Source organism: Nothoprocta perdicaria, unplaced genomic scaffold (genome assembly GCF_003342845.1).
Source record: "Nothoprocta perdicaria isolate Ctin4 unplaced genomic scaffold, notPer1 scaffold_15, whole genome shotgun sequence".
Taxonomy (NCBI): Eukaryota; Metazoa; Chordata; class Aves; order Tinamiformes; family Tinamidae; genus Nothoprocta; species Nothoprocta perdicaria.
Genome location: NW_020454649.1, coordinates 6,670,698 through 6,688,403, shown reverse-complemented (window position 1 = coordinate 6,688,403; position 17,706 = coordinate 6,670,698). Strand labels below are relative to the sequence as shown.

The 17,706-nt window shown below is 38.1% G+C and overlaps 1 protein-coding gene across 2 annotated transcripts in view; it reads right to left on the bottom strand.

Annotated features, from left to right (window-relative positions):
• Window positions 1-17,706, bottom strand: part of PARVA (parvin alpha) — a 57,408-nt gene that overhangs the window by 18,146 nt on the left and 21,556 nt on the right. Inside the window, exon 1 of one of the 2 annotated variants that reach the window (XM_026034748.1) lies at window positions 9,774-9,804. The exons of the other annotated variant lie outside the window; for it this stretch is intronic. Coding sequence (XP_025890533.1) covers window positions 9,774-9,804 — 31 coding nt within the window. Of the gene's footprint in view, window positions 1-9,773; window positions 9,805-17,706 lie in introns of those variants that run through there. 2 annotated transcript variants of the gene reach the window in all.

Genomic DNA, 17,706 nt, shown 5'->3' with positions numbered 1-17,706 from the left:
ATTAATTGCGATAATTTCTCTAATAGAAACATGACTATTAGATAAGCTAGTAAGTATAATTACAGCAATAAAATATAGCTAATATGGGAGACCCAGTCAAACAAATCTTTACCTCTAAAAGTAGCTTCTACATGGGAAATGGTACAGAAGTCAATACAATTTCTTTCAAGTCTTTTCAGGATAAGCTCCATTGCTCCTCAAATCTTAAAATATTCACATTTTAATGATCTCATCACTTAAAAACCAAACCATTTTAGATGAAACAATTACTCCTCTCAGCTATGTCACCAATGTTCTTAAGACGCCTCAAGCTTCACTGTTTAAGATGGCCTGGGTTTAGCTGTGCATCTGCAAGGGACCAGTCAGAGTGACTATTTCAGCCTGTAGGTGCAGCCATAGCTCACACTACTCTGGGAGACTGCTCCCTCCTTCACTCAGGTCAGAGACCTCAGAGCAGACTACAGATTGTTGTCAGTGGGAGTTTTTGAGTTTTCTTGGGCAGAAACCATGGCAGTGGGACATTGGGAAGATAATGAATCCTCAAAAGTCCTGCCTCTGCATGCACTCCAGACATCAGCCACAAAAGAACTTGCACATGGGAACAGGGAAATAATCCAAAATCCCACCATTTGAACATGTCCACAGTTGTCACAAATTATCACCCTAATTCCCCTAATGCTGCAAAAAGCAACATCCTAATGATGCAGGCTCCGTGAGCAGTAGGAATGGAGAAATCCAGAAGTGGTCTAAAATAATCCTGCCACTAGTTCTGCACTGCACAGCTTCTCTACCTCCTACGGTTTGCAGCAGTTCCGTTCATGCCACCAGATGACCCCATTTTTTTACAAGCCGCAAAGACGGAGCGATGCCTGCCCTGCCCAAGCAGCTTTCTCTAACAGGAGAGAATCAACACAAGCACCACGGCTACGGACACTACTGCACATTGTGCACTGCACAGGGAGAGTATGGGCTTCAGTGACTGGGCAGATTTGCAACTGCTTTGTAACCAAGGAGTCAGTATAAACCTGATACACAGAACCCGAAAAGAGGCTCCACTGTCTTCTGAATGATAAACAATTTGGTCTGTAGCATTCACCTTCCAGCATACAGATTTTCAAAATAACTGGTGGTTAGCACACCTATTATTTAAACTTAAATAACTTAATGAATCAAAATACATGGTTTACAGGACATACATGCATTTCAGATTCACTATCTGAAAATGACCAGCCTTTCTCCATTTATTTTGGGGGGGAAAAAAAAAAGTAAAAAGTAGAAAGTGACAGCAGAGATTCTGTGTTTTGCTCCCAGCCCTATGACTGCCTTGTAATTTAGCTCTCTCCCTTAGCTTCATGTGTGCAATAAAAATAGCTCAATTTCACATGGTAATGATCATTAGTTAGTGTGATAACAGTACTTAAAACTTCCCAGATATTTCCTATGCTTTGTGAAAACGCTCTGCCAGATGAAATGCCTATACACATCTTAAGAGTCTGTGTAGCAGTTCTCATCTCATCTATGCAACATTCTTAGCAATAATTAATGCCTGTTAGAATGCTTACTGTTTTTAATTGCATAAAACAACTTTGAAAAGTCCACTACCTTCCATACTAACCTTGTTCCATACACTCATCCTGCTTATGTATCTCTAAAGCACAATTACTGAGCAGCTGTAAAGAGCAATAAAATAATGTTGACAATAATAGTTCCCTGGATTGTTATATATCCTCTAGAACTGAAGGCTGAAAGCAATGGACCAAATTAATCCCTCATGTAACTCCCTCAAGTTCTGAGGAGTTACAGCAAGAATGAATTTGGTCTAGCATGCACAATCTCAGGAACTGTTTACACTTAATGGCAAATTTTTGAACTGCTAGCACTCCCTAGAGAAAATTATTGTTGGTTTTATTATCCTCTTTGATTCTTTATTTATTTATTTTTAGGAGGGTTCAAAATTGTTATGGACATAAAAAAACATAGTGGACAGAAAACTTCCTTATGGGGGTCTTTCTGTTCTGAAATCTTATAGAAGAAAGATTCCTAAGCAAAAAAAACTTTTTAACATCAGTCCCAGGAGGGAGTATAGTAAATAAAATCTGTTCAAGCTAGATGGCTCCACTGTGGTCTGCTGTCCCAAAGGGCTGGATGCTCAGCTTGGGCAGGACCCACCGGAGGAAAGGGTCAGCTCATTGTCCTAGTGAAGGATAGTCACGGAAAGCTTTTGGCTCCTATCTCCAGGAGGAGACCTGATGGCAGAGCTTGCCAAGACTTCTCCAGGGAGACTGAGTGGACATTACAAAGATGAGTTCTTTATAAGGCCTTCTTTACAAGGCAGGTGCCCATTGAAATTCTCTATTTTTGTCTTCTAATGCACATGGCAACTAAATATCACTTTTAAAAACAGCACCATCACTGTATTTATCACATTCCTGTGAAAAGGGGAAACAAACAAAGAATATGTGATCAAAGAAACACATACATTCTCCCCAATCCCCGATTTTTAATCACATTATCAAGTAAACAATTCATATTTTTGGGTGTGAAACAAAAACATTAAATCTAAACAAAACTCCATTAAAATACATCAATTCAATATAATCAATCTGTTCTGGCACATGCTGTATCTGTGCAGTACAAGTTGCTCCCCGCTTTTGGTAGGCAGGCAGTGATGTTGTTGGCCCGAGCTCCTGCTCTAGCCACGTGCAGATTCCACCCAATCCAGAGCACAGCTCTCAAGGACTGAGGAGCCCAGGTGGACCCCAGCTGCCAGACAGAGAGGTCAGAAAAGCTCCCTGCTCTCTGCCCTCAATGCAGAATTCTGCAGCGCGCAAAATTCTCCAGGTTGATGCTAGTCCTGCCACAGACTCCTTCTGCCCTGTCCCCAGCATGCTGGGGAAACCCTGAGCCCGAGAGCATCTTTTGCATTTCTTTCCCAGAACAGAAAAGGAAAGATTTTGCCACCAACTAATAACCTATTAAGTGCACCAGGTATATCAAGCTCTATACAAGGAGAAAGAAAATATATTATGTAATATCGCCAGAGATTTCTAAGAATTTCCATGACAAACCACTACACTTAGCTTTTTACAGGGGAACCACAAAAGCGTGATTGACGTTATGAGTTTGCATACCAGTTTCAGCAGAAGAATCCATTTTTCAACTGCTTTTCATTCATTTTAATTAATTTTCTAAAACTCAAATCTTGTACTTTACTAAAAACAAAGTACACAGGTTTTGGGAGACCTTTTGCAGCTGCTGAAATTAAAAGAACATCCTCTCATGTCTCGAAGGACTTTGAAGAATGACTTACAACATCAGCAGGTGTCTTAAGAGTATAAAAACTCAGGAAGAGAAGAGGGTATGTGCCTATGGCAGGTATGTCCAGGAGGAAGAGTTACCCTGTGAGACCTGCAAAAGGATAGCCAAAGGAGCATGTCCCCAAGGATGTCTGCTCCTTGCCAGGGCTCCCCAGCCACAGGACGCCCCCTGCAGCAGAGAAAGGCATCTTCCTTCTCTGCGGCTGCAGCCAAGATGCAACCAGTGTATGGAGTACCATGAGGCCAGTTATCCTTTGTGCTTAATCTGGCTTAATCAGGGGCTTTATACCTTCAGACCTGAGACAAAAACTCAGCCCTAAAGTTTTTTACAACCACTAGGCTGAGTGGAATTGAGGGTTGAATGTACTTTTAATGCAAGATCCTTAAAAGCAGTGGGAGTTGCACACAGCACTAACAAGTCTTTGTGCACTGGCAATGTGGAAATCCTAATTTTAACTCTGGCTAAGGAACAGATACTTTCCCTGTCAGACTTCTGATTAATCTCCATTTGCCAAATTTGTTATGATGTGATCAAGTGCAACTCCATTGACATCAGCTGTCAACAGACTTCCTCGTATCATGCCAGCACTAGATTTGGCCCCGGAGCTGGGGAGTCCACAAACTTATCAGTAGCTACTTTATGCTGGACATAGTAGCTACTTTATGCTGGACAGGGTTCTTACTCTTTCCTATAATCTAGGACTGCAAGGTCATAAACCTACACTATCAAATGAATGTGGGTGCTAGGAGCCAAACTTTATCCTTCGATGGTGGCATCCAACTATCCAACAACTATCAATGCTGTTGGAAGTTGAGCACATCTGAAAGGCGACTGCTGCCCATACTATTTAAATTGGCTTAATTCCTCTAGTACATGCAGCCTGTTGCTCCACATTGTATTTATTAGACAGTTTCATTTGGGTTTTTTACTTGTTTATTTTTTCTGTTGAAAGCTTTGTCCTGCCCTGTTTAGTATTCAGGGCTTAATAACATTCTGATTTGAGTAAAAACACATCTTCTAGTTTAACTGAGTCCAGAAATACCACATCAACCAATGTACTCTGTGGCTTATATGTATTTTATCATATCTGTCTAAATAATAGTTAGACAGATTAGGCAAGATGCAGTGTTAAATGGTCTCCTTGAGAATTACACCGTGTATTTCTACATCACTGATTCTGTAATTAAAATTAAACCACTCGTGCTACAATTCCAATAGGTCAATTCTGTAAATTTGTGATTATATAGAAGGTTGAACATTAATGCTGGAAGAGCACAGTGATACAATATTTTTAAGTCCAGTCTTTTACTGTCACTTATTTTTTAACTTCAGTTAAAAATTTAAATACACACACACTCACACACATATATACATACTTAAGTATACTTATGTATATACACACTTTTGCATTTCTTTAAATATGCCTTATATAAATCCATTCAAGATCTCCATTTTTAAGTCTACAAATACTTTCTTTTCCTTGTAGAAGTTGATAGTTGGAGATATCCTCAAGACTCCAGAAATTTGAGCTTTACATAAAAAATTAAAAGAAAAACTACCTGTTATTGTAAACTACCTAGCAGACAAAATCTTTATGCAGTGTCTCCATTGAAGCTACTTTTCCTGGAACAAGCACAACTAGGAAAGCCAGCTGCAGACAACATATTGCCAGAGTTACACTGGATATTTTTACATACACCACCCATGTTCAAACATGCATGCATATGCTACATACATTTATAAAGCCAGAAATTACAGTCTGTTTAGAAAACGTTGATTTCCAATAGGAAATGTCTTTGCCGCTCTTGTACAGACAGCAATATCCACTCAATTACAGCAGAGCCAAATTTAGATTAATTGTTTCGGATTTCATATTCTCCTTACTAGGAATAAGTTTCTGACAAATGCTTGTGACCTTGATGGCTTGCTTTTGTAACCACTCATGCACAAGAGTAGCTTTACACAGCTTTACTTCTTTCATTGACTCGAGAGTTTGCAATGCAGAGTATAAATAACTGTAGCTACATATATTTCAGCATATTTATCCTGATTTATACCAGCTCACTGGCTCAGTATGATTTCAGTTCTCCCTCACAAACTCCACTTTTATATTCTGAATATCATTCTAGTGGAGTAATTCCAAATTTGTACTAGTAAACATGAGAAGAGATCCAGACTACCTAACATGGTCAGGGAGAGAGAGAGAGTGTGAGTGCGCAAAAACATTTTCAAAAATTCCAAGTTTAAGTTTTCACAAAATGATATTGTTTATTCAAGCAAACTTATGCAATTGCTTTCTGGACCACATCCAGAATGTTATTTTCTAATGCTAATGTGTGTGCATCTTGTGAGTCCACAAAGAGAAAAGAAAATATTAATCTAAAATGGTACTGCCTAATTTTCTTGAATACATAATTCATCCAATGTGCATTTTGGCAGCTCAGCTTTAACTCTGAAACAAAAGAAATCTGCACAAGAGACAATAAATCTGCATTACACATGGTACTAAAATGATCCAATGGATTTATAGATGTTTACAAGTTTGCAGAGTGTGACACAGCGTCCACCAGAAATTCGATATTCACAGCACAAAACATCATAAACATATGTCTGCAACTACAAAAGGGCCTTTTTATGTGGGGATCATTGTTAAAATTGTCTTCAGAACATAAACCTTAAGTTGTAAATGCTACTCCCCATTTATTCTCCAACACATAACAAATGAGGAAAGAAAAGCAGAGATATGTTTGTAATTGAAAATGTTTCTCAGGAAATGATCTGTACAGGAACATCATTCTCATTCCATTAACTGCTGACTCCAAGCCAGCCATTTGTAAAAGTAAATAAATATGCAAACAGGCTGACAACAATGTGCCTCCCTTTAATGTTACTGCATTAGTAGCCAGTCTCCAAAAAAGATTCTATTTTCTTGTCTCATTTTTCCATTAAACTAAACATGGCACATAGGACAAAAAGGACAAAAAGGACAAAAATACTATGCACAAAAAAGGGAGAAATGTTATAATTTCATTTTAATGTATTCAGTACAAATTAAATGTTCATCACCTTGAACTTTCTTGAAAGTCCAAAGCTGCTCAAGTACATCATTGTTCTACCTAGTATTCTCTTTCTTCTTTCCAATAAATTGGAAAAAAATATTCCATAGATTGACAAATCCTTGGTCTAAGTAGGTAAAAAAAAAAAAAAAAAAAAAAAAAAACACACAGGAGCAAAAACAATGTTTTTGAATTATACATGCGATTTCTCATTAAACCTTACATGCTTTCACATTTCATTTGGGAAGAAGGCCCTTCTTCAGAATTTTCCGGTAGTTTCTACAAGGTAACAAGTGGTGTCAAGCTTAAGTAGATGCCTATCATTCCATTCATTCCTTCACCATATTCTCTCAACACATCTTTTATAAAACATAAGCAGTATCTGCAGATATTTTGTAAAGCCTGTGACCTTACAGAAGTACTTCAAAGATCACTCAAAAAAAAAAAAAAAAAAAAAAAAAAAAAAAAGAAAAAAAAAGCACACACACACACACACAAAGAAAATCCACACGACTGCATTAGGAACAAAAGCAGTTCAAACTACTCTGATCTTCCCCCACACTGAAAACCTAACTATGTATGCACCAGATCTCATGTCCATTCCTGGACCTTATGAGAGTTTGCTATGGCAAGTCTAATCACAGCTTGAAACTCCTGAAATGGTCTCAAATGCCATGGCAAGAGCCTTGTGCAGAAGTTAACTGCTCTGCACATGGTATCCTGACATGCAAATTACTTAATTACAACAAATGCTTTGACAGTTAAGAGTTCTGATTTATTAAGGTGCCACACATCTCAAATACACAGATTGCTCAGGGTTACATGGAGACAAGGGGAGAGAGTTTGTATCCTCCACACCAACAGCCTCTATTTCTTGAGTTATAAGGAATTTAGAGGTAGCAAAATGTGCAAGAAAGTCAGATTGTTTGGTGCAGTCCTGACCCTAACCAAGGGGAGGCAATGGTTCTTCTTACATGTTCACCAACTGCCTACAAGAGTTTGTTTCCAAATACTGTGGAGAAGCTGATTTTACAGGACTGACTTCTGCCTCATGTTCTCTGAATCACCAACCAGCCAACAGTAGCTCTTCCAACATCAACAAGGGGCGCTCATGCAGAAAAGACAAAACCAACGATCTGTTCCAAAAAGTCTTTCCCAGCTCCACAAGTTCTAGCTTTTCCTAAGGGAAAACCCCAAAATAGTTTTTAGGAATGTAAGGGCACACTAGTAGCAAGCTGACAATTTCCTGAATTTCTTTTTCATTTCTTCTTGTATATATAAGCCTTGTTTTTGAAGGAAGAAAAAATTAAGTGCCGGATCCATTGCATCACAAAAATCTAAATAACTTCTTCTCAGAGGCGTTAGAAAAATGACTACATTCTTTGGGAAGCTAACATTTCTGTTCAAAGACAGAGTAATAGCTTACATATCACATACAGCCAGAGTTTTCAAACTGCAGCTTACATAAAAACATCTGGGGGTGACAAAGGATTAAAAGCCCTCTGGTAGGCAGCCAGGTATTTTTTTCAACCCAGAGAGAAGGAAAAGAAAACAAAGAAAAAAAGAAAGAGACTTTTGTTTATTCTGAGGAATCTTCGTGCTTCAAGTTCTTTCTTAGGTATCAAAGTCAACCAAGGGAAAGTTTGAGTATGACACCAAATCTGGACTAGTAGCAAACACAAGATAACAGCCTGAAGAGATAAAAAGAATAGTGGCTACAAAATGTAGATTTATGACTTATGTGCAGAACTGAATGTGACTGGTGAAAGAATTGCTCTTGTGCTCAGCAGTCCAGACTGAAGAGTCATTTCAGGGACAAAGAGGAATACACAGTTGCTGCAGCAATTCCTAACTTTGCGGTAGCCCTTTGAGGCCTTTGGTCGGCTGGCATGGAAAAGCACAGCGTGGTGTGCCCAATCATATGACTGGGGGAGCCTCCTAAAACGCATTTGCACAAAAGCCTAAGACGATGATGCAAGACAGGGCATTGGTAGCACAGGCTAGAAATTATGTTTGGCTTAAGAAAGCACAGTAAGCTCTCAATCTGCCTAAGAATGTCTCCATTTTACAGAAAGAGACGGAATTTGAGATTAAGGGATACATTTATACATTTTCTCTCTACTGACACAATCTCAGTTGTAAAAGGGAAACTAGGTACTTAAAAACTGAGCCTTGATAACTTGTCTGTGATGTTACAGTAAGTCTGAAGTAGAATGGACAGTAGCACCCATACTCTTCATTCCCAAACACATGTCACAACGATGAGGTCGCCCGTCCTCTCGTGATAATCAGCAGTAAAAATTTTTAACTAGCCTGTTCACTGTCCTTCAAGGACACTTGCCTAGTACCCTACTGTGCACTTCTGATCTTGCTCTTTTCCTTATAAATCTCAAACAGATGCCCCAACTTCCAAATGCCCTGTCTCAGAAAAATTACCTGACTGAATCATTCATCTGATTATGGTGAAATTTATTAGGAAATAAAGGGCAAGTGCTATCAGCAGCAGCATTGTAAGGCTAAACCCACAGTTTACTGCAAACAAGCAGTAAGTTCAGAGCAGCATTTGCTACCATCTGTCAAACACTGTCAGCCCCGGAAACACCTCGGCATAATATTCCTGTTAAATGTCTTCCACGGGTTTTTGTCACTACCAAGTTATCAAGTTCAGCATCCAAAACACTGATAGTAAGCGTAGCTGCAGCACAGGCTTTCCCATTTTGGAAGTGAATACATCAAAAATTACAATTCAAGCATCCAAATAAACAAACCTTCAATATGTGTGGATTTTTTTTTATTTTTCAAAAACAGTACTCATGCATTCAGAATTTCCCCAGAAACAAGCTGCAACCAGCAGTTCTTGGAAGAACTGCTTTGAATATATCTGTTAAGAAGCATTTAATAAAATGAAAATGATGTAATACTAAATATAAATATTGAACTTGTTTGCTGCATGATACACAGCTGACTTGAGAATGCCTATCTAAAGCATGCTTTTCATCACAAATGACAATTTTCCCTAGGTGGAGATTCAAATGGCAAAAAGCACTGCTTATCATATCAGATCTAGCATTACTTAGGGGCTGAATCTATACCAAACTGATGTTAAAAGCATCACATATTCATCTGAAATACCCTCTGGGATGAAATTCTTAATTTAATCTCATTGATATTGCAGAAGTTATTTTCATGGAGCAGCATTTGTAATGAACGGGCTACAGTGTTATCTTCTGTTAATCACGTAAAGCAACCTCTAAGAATAGCAAGATGAAAATAACTTCCTATTCTTCAAAATACTAGAAAACAAACAAACAACAACAACGAGCAGAAAGTAATACTCCTAAGAGTATTACTCATAGAAATCACAGAAAAAAAAATAATGAGAATGATCTAGTCTCCTACCTTTAGGGCAAAATGCTCCACAGCCCATCATATGGTCGCCAGGCCACCTTCATAGTGTATCTCAGGCAGAACTGTGGTCTTTAAGGTGTGCCAAGGCCCCGGCTCTGCAGGCCCCTGTGCTCTGCCCTTCTCAGAAGCTGTGTTAGCTTTGGAGGCTGTTTTCCGACAGAATGGTCCAAGCACATCACAACTCTCAGCTCACAGCATCGCTTCAGAACAAGTGACTGACTGCCTATATAATTTAATATGATGCCACATGAGACTCATAGACCATCTGCAAAAGAAACTAAATCTGCTTTTTGCAGCTTGGTAAGTTGCATTCTAAAAGCTGAGATGCAGTTTTAACTGTGTGCTTTTGTTATCTGTCATATAACTGAGTGAAAGGCTCAAATGGCATGTGTAAAACACATGTTTTTACCAATCTCCCAGGCAATTTCTGCTGTATATAACTTTCATTTTCCCCCTGCACAGCTGACAAGGTCACCATTCCTTTTAAAGTATAGGAAAGGTCTGGGCATGGACATGGCAATATTGAAAATGTTTGGGGTTTGTTTGTTTTGTTTTGTTTTTGGAAAAACAAAGTTTATTAAAGACCTAAGTCAATGTGAACCACAAAATTCTTCAAAGACTGTTGCCAGAACTGAGATACAGGTATACTGGGATCAAATTCAAGTTGTAGTCACTGTACTTCTTCCTCTGTAAACACTTCTTCCACTAAAACAATTAGCAGAACTCACATGGAAAAAGGATTAAACTCTAAAACAGAGAAAAGTATGTACAAAACTAATAAACAGAGGAAAGGAGAGTCATGAGCCATCAAAAAAGTAATAAACCACTAGTAATAGATGAACTAGTGTTACAGGCTGTGGACCCTTCCAAAGAAGGAGGTAATCTAGAGCAGTTGCTCAGGATAAAAATCAAACTGCTAGGAAGTTTCCTACAAACTAAAACTTTTCAAAAATTGTAAAACTTTTAAGAGTCTGTTTCAAATCGGATCAGAATGAGGGAAATGACACATCCCTGGCTCACTCCTAAGTGCAGGAAAATGGTTACACTTCTTGTTTCCAGTTCAGCTTCACTTAAATAGGAGTGCCAAAAAGCAACTATGGAGAACTAAGATCGTTATTTAAGCTACATGGCATTCCTCCTCCAGGTTTTGTTTCAGATGTGAACCTTTGCAAAAAAAAGTCACCATTTCATCATTTTTCTGAAACCACATTCTCTGCCAGTCCTTGAGTCTCTGATACACATTGGTCTGCAGTTAATGGGTCACTCCTAGAAGTAGTTTTCCCCTGCCAGAAGTGCTATTCTGTGTTGTATTTGCTCTCAGCAATGGGGCTCCCCAGTCTGACTTCTGGATTCCCATTGCTTTCTGGAAACTGTAATGCTGAACTGCTGAATAACAGCATTCAATTATAGGACAAAACTGAGCTGCAAGTTGGTAACCAAACCTTCATTTTCTTAATTTCTGAATGGAACAGTGAGTGTCCCAGATATCTCCAAAGCAGAATGGTCCTAATGAAATAAATACTGCTAAAGAAATATCAGTTTCCACTTGGAGCATTAAGGAGGATGTTGAAGATGTTTGTATCTGTCCTATCAAAATTCACAGATGGAAGCCATAGCAATCTGCAACATCTATAACATCTACTGTATATGTGATTCCTTTCATATATTTTTTCCATGTGCACACAACTAGTTATTCTTCAAAAATAGTGAAAGTTGGGGGGAGTTTTTTGTCATGAACTTTTATATTACAGTAGCACCCAAAAGATAATGTCCATGTAAACTGTTTTAATGACTGTAGTTACAGTACTAACTGCTAAAGCACAGCTGCTTTCTCAAAGGGCCTAACAAATCAAGAAGCTGACAGTACACAGTCTGAAGAGCATAGTTTGGGGACAGAAACATCAAGGAGATAAATTTCTAAACATACTTTGTGCAACCCATTTTCATTTCTCACAAGCATAAATTCAAGTGGGACTTAGCTTCCAATTCCTGTAATCTAACAGCAGTAAAAACAACAAAATTGTCACTAAAAAAACCCCAAGCGCCTCCCCCTTTCTTCTGTAGAAATCACCGCAAGGAAAAACAGTGCAGTGGTACGATGCTCTGGGCCTAGCACTTCCCAAACTGTTCCTAAGGATTCCAGCCCCACAATTTTCAGCTTTGCAAAACCAGAAGTATAGCTAGGGAGGAGTGAAGTATTTTTCAAGAGGTTTTGGCCAACAATACAGGAAACAATTCAAAGGCAACATGACACTGATATCTTAATTTGTGAAAATGGATAAATACCATATCTGCCACATAGCACATTAACCCATGCAACAATAAATATAGAAATAGCACTGCAATGCTTGGTTAAAAGGTTTTGGTTCACAGAGGAGGAAATTTAATTAAAGTATGTAATGTCAATTACTGTCATTTGTAATTGTATTTTGCTTCCCTAGAAATAATACAGATGCAGGATTCTAAAGTTACCTGCATGCTTGATGCAAATAGGATAAAATTATCTAGGTTCTGAGAAAATCCAGAGAGTCGTAGGCAAAAAAAAAAATGCATTTTTATCTAACCTCATTCTATGATCTTCTTCGAAGTGTCGATTACATGAAGACTGACATGCTTTCAATTTAAACCTATAAACCAACAACCCAGATCTGGAATGAAACTTTTATATTTAAAAAATTGCGTTAAATCATCAGAACGGGATCAACAGCCTAACTCTCAGCTACTGTAAATGCGTGCAGCCTTATTGAAGCCAGCAGAAAAGCCCTAATTGATATCAGAAGAGATTCTGGCCTAGTGTTTATACTGATTGATTTTAATAAGAAAATTATAGGGCCAAGTCTTTAATACTTCTGTTTCCTTCACTTTGTTCTATACAAAACGGACAGAGACCTGTGGGCTATGCATAAGACAATAACCACCAGAGCAGTGAACATTTTCAAATCTCTTCCACTCCTTTTCTTCCTATTCTTTTCTTCCAGTATCAGCACCTACTTCTGTTTTCACACATGCTGCTTTTCACTGGTAAAGCTCAGGGCTGCACAGAAGTATCCTACCCACATCCTATTCTACTGAAGTCCAGAAACAATTCCAGAAAGAGTGAATAAAACACACTGTCAGGGAAACGGAAGTCAGATTTATCTCTACCTTGCAACCTGTCTTCTCAGCAGCCACTAATAGTAGCAGGAAAAAATCTGTTGGAAAGATTCCCCCCAAGCCATTTTCCTTTAAGTACCACGGTTTCTAAATATGGCAAGCACGCTGCCCTTAAAAAGCATACCTTCCTTAACAGTGCAGCACTACAATACAATACTGAGTAGAATTACAGCGCAAAAAAAAAAAAAAAAAAAANAAAAAAAAAAAAAAAAAAAAAAAAGGAGGAAACCAATCAAAAGCTTTCTTATTTCTCTAAGTGATGTACCTAAATTGCATCTATCAGGTTCCCCCAGGCAATTTAATGAGTATGTGGAACAAAAAATGATGCAGATTCATTACAAAAAGTCTAAATCTAATCTACTTAGATTTAAAATGCCAGGAATCGCATAAATGGAAACAGAAACAAGGGACTTTCAAACTGGGAGTCATAGGAAATGCTTGGTTATCAAAAAATTGCAGGTCAGATCAATGGCAATGCCAAACACCATTGGCATGTGACTGCAGTAACAGAAAGGTCTCTTTCCTCACATGGTAGACAGAATACTGATATAGTTTTTAAAAAGTGCTTTAAGAGGCTGAGTAACACTATTTTTTTTTTCACCAAAGGACTCAGAAGTGCATTACACCTACTCAAGTCCACCACTTCAACTCTTTGAAAAGTTCTTTGCTTTTCACAGTCATGAAAACACACATGTAACCTTTTGCAATCTGGGTCTAGACTTCATGATGCTGAGGGAATACTGAGCTCTTCCAACAGATCTGGTTTAAAGCCTCTCTACATCATTTTCACAACCAGCGCAAAGGCCTATGAAGTACAGCCAGGAAGCTGCCTTGGAAGACATTGTTAGCACTAGCTAACAATTTACTTCAACATTTGAACGTGAAGATTTAATTGCAAATTTCAAAAGCACTTGCTTTTGGCTTAACTTTGCTTTCCTGGAAATCATTAAAAAGGCATAGATTTTAATCTATATGCTTACCCCAAAGCTTACGTAAACTTACCCTGCCAACTCCCCCTCCTCCCCAACATTTACCAGGAATCTTAACAAAGGCTAAACATTGCAAGTAAATCATTCCAAAACAGACTGTAATGCTAAGGGAGGGGGTAAATATCAGTTATATTTTTAAATGTGCAAAATTATCAAACTGTGTCCCTCCCAAAAAGCATAGATGAATGTTGGCAAATGTAATTCAAATGGGGGCAACTCCAGATAGAGCTAAGCAACAATCAGAAAAAATTACTGTTGACAAAAATGCAAATATAATTGACATGGCACAGTTCACCTGTACTATAGCTGACAAATTGCTCAAAAGATGCTGACAAGATTCCTAAACGTTTAGTGCTCCCAAGATGTTACTATTATTTGTCGTGCATCTTGTAAGGTCTAGGTGTTATTGAGGTCAGCCTCTATCTTTTTTTTTTTCTTTTTCCTAGCAGGAGAGAGTATAACATTCCAACTCTAAATATATGTGCTTCTTGATGCCTTATACCATAAACAAAACTGGAAACATACACATGCAAAAATTAGATTATTTGGAATGCGCAGAAATACTAAGCTCCCTCTCCTGATGAATACTAACTTCCATTCCCTGCCATTAAATTAGGGCATACTCAGCTTCAAAACTTTCGCTCAGAAGCAAACCTGTTAAATGCTGACTTGAATTAATTGAATACTGTAATTTTTCTCTTCATTTTCTGAAGAAGTTATGGTGGTTCTGAATCTACACTACAGAAAATAGAGAAATGGCATTAAAGCCGCCAGAGTTACAGTATGTAAGTCAGACCTAAATTGCAACTCTCTTGTGGCACAGAATTATTACTCAGCAAGAGTAAAACTGATTACTGAATAGTTTGCTCAGTGTCATGATCACACTTCTCAAGTGAAAAACTATCGAGTACTGGTTTACATCAAGGTCCAAAATTGGCTCAATGCTTGTGCTAAAGGCATGAGGAAAATCCTCTTGATTCACACAGAGGCCGGCATATTAACAAACCCCTCTTTCTTGTTACTCTGTCACTGCCTTCCATTTAGTCTTCGTGTTACTTGAGTTGGATTTCCTTCAGGTTTGGGTCTCAGTCACAAAATTGCATTAATACGTCAGTTCCAACTTGTGCTCTCTTTTTCCAGAATATTGCCAAGCTGGCAATATGGTTCCTAAGAGACTACTTTCCCTTACCTGCAGTAAACTATTTACTGACACCCCACCGTTCCCATGTAGTTTTGCACCTAAGCAGTGAACTGGATAGCAGTTCCATATGCTGCAGTTGTTACACTCTGGAAAATTGTATTACCTTGGGTAAATAAAAAACTATCAGCAGCAGGAAAAAAAAATACCATAAAAATGCAGCTGCATTTGTTTCATCCTGCATCCATCAGCAAATTTGGTCTATGGCCTCTGCAGATGAGTCATGAAAGTGCTTTAAAAGTTGCACTGGTTTATATTTTCAGGATAGGAAGTTGAAAGCTTAAATTTCAATTTCCCAGCCATATATTATTTTTCTCCATACACAATTTCTTGATGATTATCTATGAACTAAAATACATAGGCATCTCTTTTTTTCTGCTTTGTGGTGCATATTAACCAAAACCATTCATCTCAAAATCCAGTCTCTGTATTCTTGGCAGATTTTAGCAGATGTGTAGGTTATTCCTGGAATCATTACTAGGTAGAGACTCTCATCATGGCTTTAGTCATGGAAACTGGCTTCTACCAAAAGAGGCCTTGTTTGTGAAAAAAAAACAAAAAAGAAAATTCCCAGCATATCTACCAGGAACAAGGGACACTATGGTACACCACTTTAAAAATAAAAGCACCTAATTCTTACATAGTGCTAGTCATCAGTAGACCTCACTGTTTCACAATGCAACTGTCACTTGTTAGATTTTAGGGGTCTGGCCTCACTGAAAATGTGCTCTCTGTCCTGACAATGCTACTGCAGCAGGACTTCACTCCTGGAGCCCTATGTTTATAAACAGAGGAAGAGCAGCAACAAGTCAAAACACCACAAAGCCACCACCAAAACACAGATCTTCTTTTCCATCATATGCACACAGACTATTTTTGATTCCACTTGCAATAACCTAACTTTCCATTAGATTTTTAGGTAAAGCATCAATACATACACTACTGCTTTGCTCCTTAACAGAGCCAGCAACTAACTCCCACTGAAGCAAATTTAAAGCGAGCAGGATTACTTATGGACTTCCACAGGCCTTCACAGAATTGCACAAAGACTGCAGGGGTCTGCACTACCTCTTTGCAAGAGCCTACAGCACATCTATTGTGTGGGCATACTGCGGAATGGAGAGAGAACAAAGTAACTCTGCAACTCACATTGCAAACCCTGTGCTTATCCTACATAATTGCAATCTGAATTTTAATCCAGAAATGTTAGTGCCACTGTTCAAAGCTCATAGTACATTCAATCCAGAGCAATTCAACAGTCAGTAATTGAGTGACCTAACACTTCACTGTGTGGTCTTATTAAGATCCTATTTGAATTCACAGTCTGTTTGGAAGAAAGTTAGCTGAAGAGGCTACATTTCAGCTTTTCTGCATATTACCTGGGGTCTTGGTGCCACAAACCTGATCTTTGTATTTTTTTGACCTCCATGCAATGGTTGAATAGAAGAGATGAAGTAGAAGGTCTTATCCCTCAGGGTATTTTTTTTTTCCAACATTTAATATGGTTCGAACTCTAAAACCTGGTTTATTTAAACTGCCAAAGTCTAGCATAAGGTTCTGAAACAAATCATCCATTGACTTTAAAGAGATTATTTATTTTCTTCATGATGCAAGCTTATGAGAATGCGAAATACAGGGATAAAGATTAAGCAATTGCCACCACAATGCTTCTACCATGCTGATTTTTATCTCCTCTTTTGAATTATTTTATAGAAACCAGGTTAGGAATTACTATTTCAGTTAGTTGCAACTGTTCTTTGCACTCTTCCTATAAAGCTTAATATATAACTCTTACAATGCATAAAAGTATAAAAATCTATCCAAGTGAATTCTGTAGGGGGCTCTATGTCCTGAGCATATATGTCTAATTTTGCTGTTGCAAAATAACTTACAAAGTGTCTAGGATGTGAGAATCTTAACTAGGTAGGGTGGAATCGCCGGTCTTCCCTTGCTCTCTCTTCAGCTGGTCCTACCCCGATAATGAGAACTTTCCTCTCTTCTCTGGAAAACTAACAGTAATCAATATTTTTACTTTATATAATGGGACATCTGTACCGTCTCATGGATGATGTGTTGGCAACTAACCTGGACAGAAATCTGCGTTCATCCTTGGAAAACCTCGCTTTAAAATTCTCTTTTGAAACACTGACTTTAAGTGATCTTAATATTTATTTCCAGTTTGAATGACTTAAAATGCAGATGAGAATTCTCTGCTGAATGAAGGAGAAGCCCTGTATTAAATGCAATCACAGTGCCAGATCAATCCATTTTTACAACTCTGCTGCAAAATGTTAGATTTCTGAGCTATATTTGTTTCCAAATACAAATGGGGATCTGAAAGATTATGGTTTTTTTTTTGTTTTGTTTTTAATATCTCCACATTCATTGATACTACAATGCATGACAGGCAAATTCTGTCCTTTGTTATGCTTGCTCAGCCCAATTGCAATTCAGCTAACAGCTGAGGTTGTTAAAAATTCCTAGAGGTCTTTTCTATAGCAGACAGAATCGTGCCCAAATTCTCTTTCTACAGCTGCCATTGATCCATAACATGAACAGGAAGAAGAAAGTAAAACCTGACATT